Here is a 14127-nt window from a genome sequence, read left to right on the forward strand (position 1 = left end):
ATACAAGATTCTTGAATTTGTACTTGAAGTGCTTCAGATCATTCAAATAAATTTAAGGAAAATAGTTTTCCATGGATTTATTTTAATTCTACTTTAACTTTTTAAATTATAATCACACATGTTCTGGCCATCACCACATATGTGAAGAATAAGGTTTAAAAAATCATGCCATTATATAAATAACTATTCAAGAGAAACAAGTGTCTTTTTATAGATCAAGATAGTATTACATTGCATGAAAATATAAGGATCAAATAACTGAAAGTAAAATTTCCGTTAGTGGCAAGTAATTTCTCTTTTAAGGTAAATTTTTATGTTAGTAGAGGGGAAGTGAAATGTATAACCGCTGGACACCTCGTGAAACATGTTAAGTTAGCGTCCAGAAAATCCCTATGTCTACAAGTTAGTTATGAAATAATGTGAAACATAAAATTGACTTCTGTTAACTTCCTCTTATACTGCTGTGTTTGCCATTTTAAAAAAGACTAAGGATATAAAAATTATAATCTCATTTTAACTATTGCTCTGATAAGTGGAATGTGTCAGTGCAGTTTTGTGACTTTTGAAAATATCTTTATAGATCATATGTAATATTTTTACTTAATCTATTTTTAATTTAATTTCTCTTTCTTTTAGCTTCTCCGTGGGTTGATAACAGTAGAACTCCAAACAAGATTGATCTTTATGATGTACGCAGAAGACCATGGTAAGAATTTTTAGGTAGTCTGAAAAGATGAACTAGACAAAAGGTCACATTTTTTTGTGAAAAAGTTGGAAGAATTTCCATTTTAGAATGAATATTGTCCAGTTATTTTAAAGAGCTCTGGTGTGTGTTGTTTTTCTCCCATCTCATAAATCAGTTAAAACTCAAAGATAGTTCAAGTGAGCAATAATAATGAAAATGGTTGAAATGCTTTATCAAATGATTTCAGATGGACTAGTTTTAAGTTTTATATTCAATATCATCTGTAAATCTCTTGTAGCTGGTGGGGGTTTCTATTGAAAAGCTCCCAGTTTGCTTGGAGTAGAGCTCTAATGAAGTGTCTCGACAGAGTAGAGGAAGGTTTGCCTCTGGCAGTGAACTAATGAGAACTGGCCCCGAGGTAAAAGCTGTCCCTAGTTATGGTCACATAGCTTAGGTTTCATTTTCCCAGAAGAAAAGCTTTTTGTTTCTTACTACTAAAGCAACTCTTCCCCTAACGTATACCTTGAAAAACAGCAAATGGCTCATGATTGCACTCACTGGGAAACAACTATTAAACTTGTACATTTTGTTTCCATTTTTTAAAAATGTATTTAATGTGCAGATTTATTGTTTTTTTATGAGTTCACATTTATACAATATACTTCTTTGTAACCTCTTATTTCATATCAATACCTTTGAGTGCTTATGCATAAGAGACATGCTTAATGTCATTTTAGAATGATTATATGGGAATTTATTTTGAAAATCCCCTATTATTGGACATTTAGGTTATTTCTGACTCTTTGCTAGGGTTTAAACAAATTCCAGGATGTGTGATGATTGATTCGAAGAAATATATTTAAGACTTTTAAAATGTCCCATTAAGCATTCCGGTAGCAATTTACATGAACACTGGCCACGAATGATAGTACCAGATATAATCCACATAGTATTCTTGTTAAAATTCTTCCAGGTGTGCTGGCCCTGGAGCTCTGGGTTGTTAAATGGAAGCCGAGACTATGATATCCCATAGATGGTGTTCAGGAACTTGTTTTTGGGGGGAACCTTAGAAGCAAGGTGCCAATTTGCCAGCCTGACCTCTCATCTTCCCATAGAGAAGAATGCCAGGACCATTTCAGATGCTGGATGTGAACTAGATTTGCCTTTCATTGGAATATGCTGGCAAACCTGCCCCTTTTACCTTCTTACAGAGAAATGGACTTGGGTGCACGTTATAAACTGTGTCATGAACACATAGTCCTGAGTAGATACTCACTGTGTTGGATGTTGTCTGAAAGCAAATTGGAAGGTTTCCTGCAGGATTCTGAGAAGCTAGATTTAGTCGTGAGCAAAGAGGCCTGAGAGATAACTAGAAAGTTGAGTTCAGGTTCAGCTCTTCCTGGTGGGTAATTACGTCAGCCCTCCGACCCCCCTCGGGCTGTGGCCAGGCAGCATAAACTTTGGGGATCATTCACCTGCAATTCAGTTTATCTCTCTATAGTTTCTGAACGATCTGAATACAGCTCTTCTAGATTTGCTTTGAGATGCAGAGAGTCTGTCTGTAGGGCTGGGGTTCAATGTAAGAATCAGTGTTTTGAACTGGTTTTCCCAGTGATTCTCAGACACTAAAGTTCTCAGAGGCATCACCTGAAACCCTTGGTAATGTTATATATTACTCTGTTTTAAATTATTATCCCTTTGTGTTACCCCTTAGTATTTCTTTTCTGTTGATAGTTTTCTCACATTCCTAGACCACCTAGCTATTTCTGTGTTTATTTCTTACATTGAAAAATAGGATATAATCTTAAAATTCCTTAGAGTGAATTCTAAACCCATGGTCAATAAATTGGAGTTTAGGATATGTATATATTCATATATATATATCTTGATCTTTTGTTCTGTGAAACATGCCTTTAATATTCTGCCTCTGACATCTCTAGTATGTTAAATATAGCTTTTTCAAAATCAACGACATTGTAGAATTGTGAATGAAAGCACATTGAATGGAAGTAGGGCCATGCTTGGAAAATACTTTTAAGAAATCAGTAGCAATTCAAAACATATCAATGTTTAATACTTTTCAAGAGGAAAAAGTATTCATATGGTATTTGTTTCAGGTACATCCAAGGAGCTGCATCGCCTAAAGACATGCTTATCCTGGTTGATGTGTGAGTAGTTAAATATTCTATACTGAAAATACAGGCAGAATTTGAAGATAACAGTAATATGTTGGAAATAGGTTGGGTTAAAAAAAAAAAAGGCAAAGAACAATTATTATGACTTTTATATCCAGATAAGCCATATTAAGATAGTAACAAAACAAAACAAAAAATCTCTTACTGAAAATAAGAAGAATCTAAAAGTATGGCATAGTTCTAAAGTCTGACCTTTTTGAAAAAATCTTTTGTTTCCAATTTTTTGCTTTATGTTTTAAACAGAACTGAAGTATATGGTTGCTAAAACTTAGCAGTTCCTGCTACCAGAAAAAAAAAAAGAAGAAGAAGAAGAAGAACCATTTAGTTGGCACTTAGTTATTAATGATTCAAATAACTTGTAGGGATTTGGCCACAAAATAAATATCAAATGTATTAAAGGCCAATACTGGGACTTTTTCAGGGGAAATGCTGGTATACAGGAAGGAATTCCATGAGTTTTTATATTGGTCGTTTTATTTATTTTTTACATCGCTTCAAGGTAAGGGGGGTGTGTGTGTGTAATCTTCTAATAAAATTTAAGGTGAAATTGTGGAACATAGAAAATAGTTTTTAAGAGCAATACCAAGGAGTTAAAAACATGAGGTATAAAATGCTTATTTTCCCTGAAAGAATAAGTTATATCTTTTTATAATTCTTTGCCACATTGGAAGAAACAGAATCCAGTGTTTTGTAGGCAGATAAATCCATACCACAAGCTAGTATCAACATTTGAAAACTTTAAAAAATGATCTGAAGTAAACACGTTAAAAACCTATCACCTAGCCTGAAGAAAGGAAGATAAATGAATTCAACAACTACACCTTACATGTTAATTCCCATTTCATTTCTTAAGATATATGTAAATCAGAACATTTTAATTATTGTGGAGTTTATATTGTATGCTAATCCTTGATATTCTTCTTAAGTATAAATTTAAATGGTGATTCAATATGTTATAACCTTATTGAATATATAATTCTCAGAAATAATTTTTCACATTAAAATCTTTAGAACCCACATGGCTATCAGATGATTAAAAGTGCATAAGAAGTTGAAATACCATTTTAAAAGATTATTTCAACATGTATGAAGGGTCTTCTTTATACAATGTGATAATGCAGAGACAAAGATGATTAAGATGTCTCTCAAAGATAATTCAAGCGTATTAGTGCAATTAAACCATATTCCCAAGTAACTCAAATAATTGTAGAAGGTGATAGATATAAAGTATGACCCAGCATACTGGGTCGTAAGAGTCCGTAGGAAAGAGTACTCTGATTTAAAGTGTCAGAAAAGACTTCATTAGGTAGATAAAATTAGAATTGATTGCTTAGAGTTAGGATTTCACAAGTGGGCATGGGAGAGGAAAGGAAAGAGAAAGGAATTTCCAGTGGAAGAATTGACAGGAGCAAAGTGATGTAGGTGAGAACATCTGTGGGAACTGTATTAGGGAGGAAGGGAGGGAGGGACAGAGGAAATAAATAGGGAAATGAAAGTTTTTGAATGCAGGGCTCTTGTGAACACTGGATATTTAGTAGGTAACTGAGTATTTAACAGTATTAGATCAAGGTGTATTTCCAGAATTTTCACCTATTTGCATGGGGAGGAGTAGAGGCTAAGAGCTGGATGGAGTGGCTGTCCATACCCAAGTTCAGGGTCTTCAGGTAAGAAGCACCTGACACACAGTGGAGAGAAGATAAGAGAGGAGCCACTCCGTGGGAACTGTGAAGTGGAATGAAAAAGGGAGGTTGTCTGGATGGGTCGGAAAGTTGAGAAGGAGGAGGAAATTGGATGACTGAAATCCAGCCTGGTTGGTACCAGGAACATTAATAGAAAAAAAATATGTTTGGGAGTAATTTGCCATTTTGTATATTGATCCTGTAGTTGCTTAACAAACACCAGGAGTCTAAAAGTGGGGAAAAACCAAGAGCTCTAGAGATGAAGAAGGGGGAGTTAGTTGCCTAGAGAGGAGTCTCACCATGAAATGAGGTCGCCAAGGATCATAGAATATGGAGAGACAAGAGAAATAAAGACTAAACCCCATCCAATTTGGCTAACAAAGCTGGTATTCAGTATCTATTTCCTGCATAAGTAATATGCCACGAGTATCCACAATTTCTTAAAATCATCCCTGGACATGCAATTTTCATCATTGTAGTTAGAAACCTATACATTCTGATGCTGATAGGAAAGATAAGATTCCTTATAATTTATTTCTACTCTATCAAAAATGTGACTTTCTTTACTAATGTTTAAAGCCAGAAATATTTAATTATATAAATGACCTAGAGTTAGTGCAGAAGTCTCCTTTCCTTAGGCTGTGTGGTGTTGCTTCAATATGTGGTCACGGACCCATTGTTTTTTAGGAGTGGAAGTGTTAGCGGCTTGACACTTAAACTGATCCGAACGTCTGTCTCCGAAATGTTGGAAACCCTCTCAGATGACGATTTTGTGAATGTGGCTTCTGTAAGTATAAGATGACTGCATTTTTGTGGAAATAATTCTGCAATTTCTATCCCCTCCCAATTTTAAATACTTTGTGTTTTATCATTGATGGGCTGAGGTAGGTCTGATCTATGACAAGGCTGACTTACTGAGCAGTCCTAGTCTTGTTCCTAATTCTCCTGTACTTCGATGCCAAGGTACTTTTTGAATGTCTAAGGCTTTTCCCACGAGTGAAGTAAATGAAGTCATAATGAAGCAAAAAGACAGGGCAAATATTCTCCCTTCACGCGAAGGAGCTTAAACAGGTGGCATGAACTCACTGTTATCACCGTAATCCTAATGGGTAGCAACTTAGCAGAATCATTACATGGCCATTTTCTGTTCATTGTAATACTCATTTCTCACACTGGACACATATCCATCATGTATAATGGTTTTTTTAATTGAAGTATACTTAAGATGCAATGTTGTATTAGTTGCAGGTATACAACATATGGATTCAACAGTTCTGTACATTACTTAGTGCTCGGGATGATAAGTATAGTCACCATCTGTCACCATACACTGTTATTACAATGTCATTGACTCTATTCCCTATTCTGTATTTTTCATCTCTGTGACCTATTTATTTTATAATTGGAAGTTGGTACCTCTTAATCCCCTTTATCTATTTTACCCACCCCCCCACCCACCTCCCTTCTGGCCCCAACCAGTTTGTTCTCTGTACTTAAGAGTCGCGTTTGTTTGTTCATTTGTTTTGATTTTTAGATTCTACATGTAAGTGAAATTATATGGTATTTGTTTTTCTCCACCTGACATTTCACTTAGCATAATACTTTCTAGGTCTACCCATGTTGTCCCAAATGGCAAGATTTCTTTTTTTTTTTTTTTTTCCTGTGGCTGAGTCATATTCCTCTGTGTGTGTGTGTGTGTGTGTGTGTATCTCACATTGTCTTTATCCATTCATCTTATGTTTGATATTTCCATATCTAGGTTATTATAAATAATGCTGCAGTAAACATAGAGGTGCATATATCTTTTTGAATTAGTGTTTTTATATTCTTTGGGTAAATACGTAGTATTGGAATTACTGGATCATAAAGTGTTTCTGTTTTCAATTTTTGGAGGGACCTCCATGTTGTTTCCATAATGGCCACACCAGTTTACATGCTCAGCAATAGGGTGCAAAGGTTTCTTTTTTCCACATCCTTACCAATCTTGATATTTTTTGTCTTTTTCACATTAGCCACTCTGACGTGTCAAGGCGATATCTCACTGTGGTTTTGATCTGTATTTCCCTGATGAGGCGTGATGTTGAGCACCTTTTCATGTGTCTGTTGGCCATGGATGTCTTCTTTGGAAAAGTGTATTCAGGGCCTCTGCCCATTATTTAATCGAGTTGTTTGGTTTTTTGTGTGGTTTTTTTCTGGGGGGGGGGGTTGAGTTATAGAAGTTATATATTTTGGATATTAACCCCTTATTGGATAGATCATTTGCAATTATCCTCTGCCATTCAGTAGGTTGTTTTTTGTTTTGTTGATGGCTTCCTTTGGTGTGCAAAAACTTTATATTTTAGTGTAGTCCCAACAGTTTATTTTTGCTTTCCCTTGCCTGAGGAGACCTATCTAAAAAAATGTTGCTAAAGCCAATCTCAAAGAGATTATTGCCTATATTTTCTTCTAGGAGTTTTATGGTTTCAGGTCTCACATTTAGGTCTGAAATCCATTTTGAATTTATTTTTGTATGTGGTTTGAGAAGATGATCCAGTTTCATTCTTTTGCATGTAGCTGTCCAGTTTTCCCAACACCATTTATTGAAGAGACCGTCTTTTCTCCATTGCATATTGTTGCCTCTTTTGTCATTGATCAATTGCCCATATAAGCTTGGGTTTATTTCTAGACTCTATTCTGTTCCATTCATCTATGTATCTGTACTATACTGTTCTGATTACTTTATAGTATATCTTGAAATCTGGGATTGTGGTATCCCCAGATTTGTTCTTCTTTCTCAAGATTGCTTTGGCTCTTCAGGGTCTTTCGTGATTCCATACAAATTTTACTGTCATTTGTTCTAGTCATGTGGAAGATACCGCTGGTAAGATGTATCGTAATAATGTATTAATAATTATAATAATGTATTACGTTTTCAAAGTATTAACACAAGAACCAATAGATAAACCAATGTGCTTTATAAAAAATCTTATTTTCAAAGAACCATAGTAGACCTTCCTACTCATAGCTAAAGAATGTTGAACCCTGAAGCAAATAAAACAGGACAAAATGAATATTAGCACGTCTCACTTAAATTCATAGAATTTAGGCAAGAAATTTCATGACCATTTATTGGTATATAATTTCACACTTGAAGTGGTTATATTTACAGAGATGAGAGTGAGCAATGTGTGATGAGGTCATTTTGTATTGAACATAAAAGAAGAGGTCTGTCTCTGAAACCTCTTAGGAGGAAAGAAGTTAAAGCAACTCCCTTCACTGGAAGGGCACCCCTAGGAAAAAAGTAGTCAAGGGAAGCGGGTATCATCTCTCTGTTAGCCAAAGCTCCAGGTAACTAGATGTATGATGTTTACTAAGAGGAAGAGGATTTATAACCACAATGCTTTTAGCAGGATATAACTGGCTGAGGGTAGTTATAGAACCCAGGATTAATGAGGCCAGACTTTGTAAAAATGTCCAATAGGTGATACATGCAAGGAACTCTGCAGACCTCTTTTGGAGACTTCTTTTCATCTGGGCCACACTTGTGTCTCCACCACAGTAAGGCACAACCTGTTCTTTTAGTTTCCTAGGGCTGCCATAACAGAATACCGTGGATTGGCATTCAAACTATAGAAATGTATTTTTTCATGGTTCTGTAGGCTGGAACTCCAAGATCAAGGTGCTGGTAGGGTCACTTTCTCTGGCTGCCTCCTTCCTTGGCTGGCAAATGGCTGCCCTATTGCTGCTTTTTTAGATGGTCGTTCGTCTGTGCGTCTACACCCCTGGTGTCTATTCTTATATGGACACCAGTCTTATGACATGATGTCCTTATCCTAATGGCCTCATTACAACTTAACCACCTCTTTGAAGACCTTATCTTTGAATACTGTTACATTCTGAGATTTTAGGGGTTCGGACTTCAACATATGAATTTGAGGGGACACAATTCAGGCCATAACATCTGGGGAACCACCCTCAGTGTCCAGATCTTTCTCTGCTTTACCCAAACCTTTAGCAGTCGTTTAGCTTGTCTGTGTCCTTGATATAATTTTGTAAAACATGACACTGCCTACGATCTGATTCATCCCATTCTTATTTTGCTCTCTGCTTTGTGTGTTAGCTCACTACTTACCAAAATGTGAACAGGTAAAATATAATGATCGATCTCTCAAACGAGATCAGAAACGTAGTTATTTAGTTTCACTTGTACATTAAGTATCATTTATTACAAAAGCATAATAAAGGAGAAAGTTGTAAAAAACATTAAATTCAGTATGGATTTGGCCTGTCTAATGAAATTTATATAAAACCAACAAATATTAAATATGGTCAGTATCTTAAACTGGCTTCTTCCTGATTCTCACTCATGGATTCCAAATGTGGTAGTTGATTTGGGACATGATCCCAGGAAACACTACCAGTTAAAGAAGTGTGGAATTGAGTCAAGGGAAGGAAGGAGGGAACCAATTAAAGGATCTCAACTTCATTTAAAGGAAGTTTATCCTGCTAAAGAATCCTAGAAGCTGTTTAGATTATAAACTTCAAAGTTATTCTGCCCAAAGGCCCAAGGAGCTGGAGTTTTATGTACCAGCCTTCCCCATATATGGGCAGAATAGATTCTGGCCAGAAGGGGGGAAACTGAGACAAAAAGTTGTAGGTAATGGTAGTTAGAAACCTGACGGTGTCCTCTGTATCCAGTCACTGATCCTTAAAGATGGTGACTGCTCACAATTCAAACACACACACACACACACACACACACACACACACACACACAAAACCCAGCTAAGAATACACAGGAAGGTGGGCTGCTAGCGTTAGAACAAAGTACATCATTTATATTTTTCTTTTATCTCCTCTCATACCCTTTCTCATTTCCCTGCACATTTGGCTAACTCTGTGCCAGCAGCTCACTTGCTTGACCTGAACTCGAAACCCAGGGGCCTGTGAATGCACAGTCCATGCCACAGTGGCTCCTGGAATTGTCCACAGTCGTCACCGAGCACATAAGTGCTTCACTGAGTCCCATGAGTTTAGTGATTGGTTCTCCTTTCCCACATTATATAGCAACAACCTTCATGACTATCGCCTTGTCAGCTGGAGCTCTGCCAGTAGATTTTTTTTTTTTTTTTTTTTGGAGAGAGAGAGAGAGAGAGAGCATGAGAGGGGGAGGGTCAGAGGGAGAAGCAGATTCGCCGATGAGCAGGGAGCCCGATGCGGGACTCGATCCCAGGACTCCAGGATTGTGGCCTGAGCCACCCAGGCACCCCCAATTTTTTTTTTCTTGCATGTTGTTTTACTGGCTTGAGAAATTCAAAATATCAAGTTAGTATAGATTTAGGTTTAGTGAAATTCTTACTGTGACCCTGGTAGGAGCCACACCTCACCTTCACACGCCAACATGGAAAGCAGAACATTTGTGTTCAGCAGACCCTAAAGTGGCAAAGACAGGATGTACAAATTTCCTAAGTAGATCACTCTCAGTAGTGGTGAGAGATGATGTCCCTACATCCTTCCCTTGGTTCCCACACTCTGTACTCTGCCTTTTCGGGGCAGAGCCAGTATGGGGAGGGGCAATCTGATTTGTAGCATTTGGTAATTTTCATAATATAAATACTCCCACTGAGGCCAGTTTCACTCCATTTGCCACACACAAAGGCTGGATGACTTGTAATAGACAAACCGCCTACCCGGTTGTTCAGTACTTTGTGAGGAATGCACTTTAGCTGTCATTGATGTGGGACAAAGAGGTCTGCACGTTCCCTGCCTGCTTCGAAGGTGCATCTTCATGCGTCTTCTCCAGAATACTTTGGGGAGGGTCTTCCAGTCTGGCTCCTCCAGGGCTTTGGCCAACCAAACAAGCCGTTTGCCGCTATGTAGGAGTCTGTGTTTTCTTATCTCACGCTGCTTGTTCCTCCATACCACGCTGATGACTGGGTGTATTTTGCCTCGTGATCCCTCAGCATCCCTTCTCTGCATACTCTCCCAGTACCTTCTGGTTCATATTAGGCAGATCGTGTGTCTCTTTTGTTGAATATTCTCCCTCTTTCTCTCTCTCCCAGTGTCTTTCTCTCAGTGTTTCTCTCCTTCTCTCTTCTCTCTCCTCTCTCTCTCTGTCTGTCGCTCTCTTGTTTTTGTTTTCCTGGAGCATAGACTTCTTTTCCAGACGGTACATTTTGAGACCTTAACCTATCTGTTTCCTAGAGCCATGAGGGAAAATGAGATCAGATCTTTAGGAGAACATGTGTCATCTTTTATGGTGTCTAGGAACAGAAAAACTACTATCTTTTAGGCAGAAGAGGTGACTTCTGCCAGTCCAGAGGGTGTAAGAGAATCCGGAAGTTCACTGTTCTCAATTGCATCCACTAGGTGTTCTACGCTTAGGGTCCCATGATTTGCCTATCATTGCTCTCACTTTTACACAGAAACCTGACAAGGCTATAAATGCAGCCTCCTTTTTAAGTATGTTACTTTCAAAAGCATATACTGTGCCTATTTCTGGCCCGTGTTGACCTCACAACAGGAGATGGGGATCTCTTCATTTTTTGCCCTAGAAGCCTTCTGGAGTTCACACACTGCCTTTAGTTGATAGTTGGCTGACTTGATGTTATCATTTTCTTCAGTGAATATAATAACAACCCACCAACTTCAAGCCTTTATGATTACTATTGCCACCGTATTTCTGAAGAGGTAGGCACCTCCCCTTCAATCTGTATTGTGTTCCAATCACTGCAGGTGGAATGCTTAGCATTTGTGATGCTACCACCTCTGAGGGGTTTTTTTGACTCTAGTTATGACTGGTATACAGTCAGTTACTAGTGGAGTCTTGGTTGCCACATGGCTGGTGAGTAATGATTTAATTCTACAGTCCCATTCTGAGGATCTGCTTCCTAAAACCACTGCCATTATCAGCTTAGATTGTATTTCCCCAGATATAGTCCCTGAGACAAGGATTCAAGTACAAATGGTTTATTTAGAAACTCTAGGAAATACTTAAAGAAATGTGAAAAGTTAAAAATAATAAATGATGGATTATCAAATAAGTTATCACTCTGAGTGAGTACAGCTTAATGCTCTGGACAATTCTGAGAATCAATACGGATTACATAAATCAGAGTTATCCCATCCAAGGGGAAAATGTGCTGGAGTATTTAATGATTGCTGCCAAGAGACGTTAATTCCCTGGTGTTCCCAGGCCAACAAGTACACAGGCAGAGGGCTTGCAGAAATCCCAGGCAGTTAAATTTGGGCTGGTGGGTATGGAAATATGGACGGGACACCACTAGCATCTGCCTTAGCTAGAAACTAAACAATGCTATTAATAAAAATGCCCTAAAAAGGATTTCAGATTAAACAGTAGAAATGGATTAGAATGAATTTGATGTTTTCAACATTTAACCAGCAACTGGTGATTCTTTCTTAATTAAATCACTTAGATGGGATTGACATTGGGATTCTTAATGTCTGACAAGTCTTAAAAACCATTACTTTTCTTAAAAATATTAAGGCTTTTAAATGTGTATTGCTTTAAAGAAAATTGTTAACTTCTTAAGAAACATAATTGTTTCTTATTTCCTTGTGGTTTCTGTGAACCAGGTCAATAGACCTTGTTGGTTCATCGACGTTTCTTCACAAAGCCATACTCATGCATCCCAACTTGATGTGGCTTGACTGTGTGTGCTGCAGGTGTGTTGGCAAATGAAGTATGTTGATTGTAGAAAGAACTGGAACTGCATTTATCTGCAAATAATGTATCTCAGTATCTCAAGTTAAATATGAAAATACTCCATTACATATTCAAAAATAAGGAAGAAAATGATATTGGAAAAGGCACAACCCATGCAAATTGTAAGGCAAATAATGCAGGAAGATATTTGAAAGATGAAGCCATCGTGATTTCCCTCTCTACTTCCAGAGAAATTTATTGCTGGTCTCAGCTCCTGTATATTGTCTTGTTTAGTTTAGGTTAGATAGTTACTTTAATTTACTTTCATGGTTTATGGTCCTCATTTACCATAAAAAGATATTTTTGTCAACTATTCTCTGAATTTTTTTATTAACTATATACTGTTGTTTAATTTTATTATTTCAGAAAATCATTAGTACATTTTCATGATTGAAAAGTCACTGATTGGTTTGAAGTGATCTTATTGTTCCAGCCATAGATTTGCCCTTCAGAAATCAGTATGAACAAGATCTCAGGTAGCTACGTGTTGTTTACCTTATTTACATATTAACCTTCATTGATCACAAATCTTAGGGAATTTTTAGTGTTATTTTTTTAAACACTGCTTTTGTGGCAAGAACCATTCTCTGTGTTTTCTATGGTAACTCATTTAGTCTTTTTAACCACCTTGTGGAGTAGGTACTATTACTCTTCTTAATTTTACAGAGAATGAAGCAGAGTTCTGGTATCTTTTCTAAGGGAGAGGACAGAATAGGAGCACAGCCATCCTTGTTTATGAGTCCAGGTGTAACCACAAAGTTATGTGGCTGAATGCTGAGGAAAATATAAAATATATTTACTAATTTTTTTAAGATTTTATTTATTTGAGAGAAAGAAAGAACAAGCAGGGGAACAGCAGGCAGAGGGAAAAGCAGGCTCCCTGCTGAGTAAGGAGCCTGATGTGGGGCTCAATCCCAGGACTGACTCCAGGATCATGACCTGAACTGAAGGCAGACGCTTAACTGACTGAGCCACCCAGGCACCCCTATATTTGCTAATTTTATTGTGAAATCCAATATATTTAAATAAAACTCCAAAATATTGGAATTGTTAGAAATTCCAGGATAGAATATGATTAGATTATAAAAGCAAAGAGAAATTGTTTTTAAATCTAAATTTATTATTTTTAAAAAAGAATGTTATTTTTGTTTTAGTGGAGGAATTCTTTCAGTAAATGTCTCCGTATTTTGGCTGGAAAAAGCACATATGAAATGGATTATTTTTACAATTGTATATAAACACTTAAACATTATATCTGGATTATACATTCTGCCTGACTAGTATATTTTCTTTTTATGTATTTATTTACTTGCTTTATCGTGTATCTTTTGCTCCTGTCAACTTCATATGCTCTTATTTGCGTTTATATTATATTTAATATCAACCAAATTAACTTCATAATTTAAAATAAATTCTTCAGTTTTATTAGTTACCATGCTAAATATTTGGGGTTTTAAAATGCCTGAAATTGGTACATATAAAGAGAATTAATTATTATACATCATTTTGGTAAGAGAAAAGCAAAAATATGTTTTTGTCTTCAACAGATAGGCCTTTCTCATTAAATACAAATTTCCTAATTTAATGATATGGAAATTCTAAGGAAAAAACTCTTCAAAATGTATTTATAATGTCGTGTGGGGTTTTTTTTTTTTTTTTTTTTTTCTCTAACTGTTTGAAAGTCTAGGAAAGAAATGATAGAACTTTAGTTTTTATAACTTCAGGGGGTCATGACGTTAAGGCACTCAGGAAACCTGGTAGTGATTGTGTAATTAACTTGGACAGTGATTTTTTCCACAAAGCCCTCACGCATTTCTCTTCCTCCTCATACCAAAGCTCGTGTGAGTCATCTTAAGAGTTAGG

The 14127-nt window shown here is 36.7% G+C and overlaps 1 protein-coding gene across 2 annotated transcripts in view; it reads left to right on the forward strand.

Moving 5' to 3' along the window:
* CACNA2D1 (calcium voltage-gated channel auxiliary subunit alpha2delta 1) overlaps positions 1-14127 on the forward strand; it is a 480944-nt gene that overhangs the window by 370536 nt on the left and 96281 nt on the right. For both annotated transcript variants that reach the window (XM_040644315.1, XM_040644316.1), the window contains exons 8-10: positions 637-706; positions 2803-2853; positions 5247-5346. In XM_040644315.1, the coding sequence (XP_040500249.1) occupies positions 637-706; positions 2803-2853; positions 5247-5346 (221 nt within the window). The remainder of the gene's footprint in view (positions 1-636; positions 707-2802; positions 2854-5246; positions 5347-14127) is intronic.

This window comes from Ursus maritimus, unplaced genomic scaffold, assembly GCF_017311325.1.
Source record: "Ursus maritimus isolate PB19 unplaced genomic scaffold, ASM1731132v1 scaffold_3, whole genome shotgun sequence".
NCBI classification, from domain to species: Eukaryota; Metazoa; Chordata; class Mammalia; order Carnivora; family Ursidae; genus Ursus; species Ursus maritimus.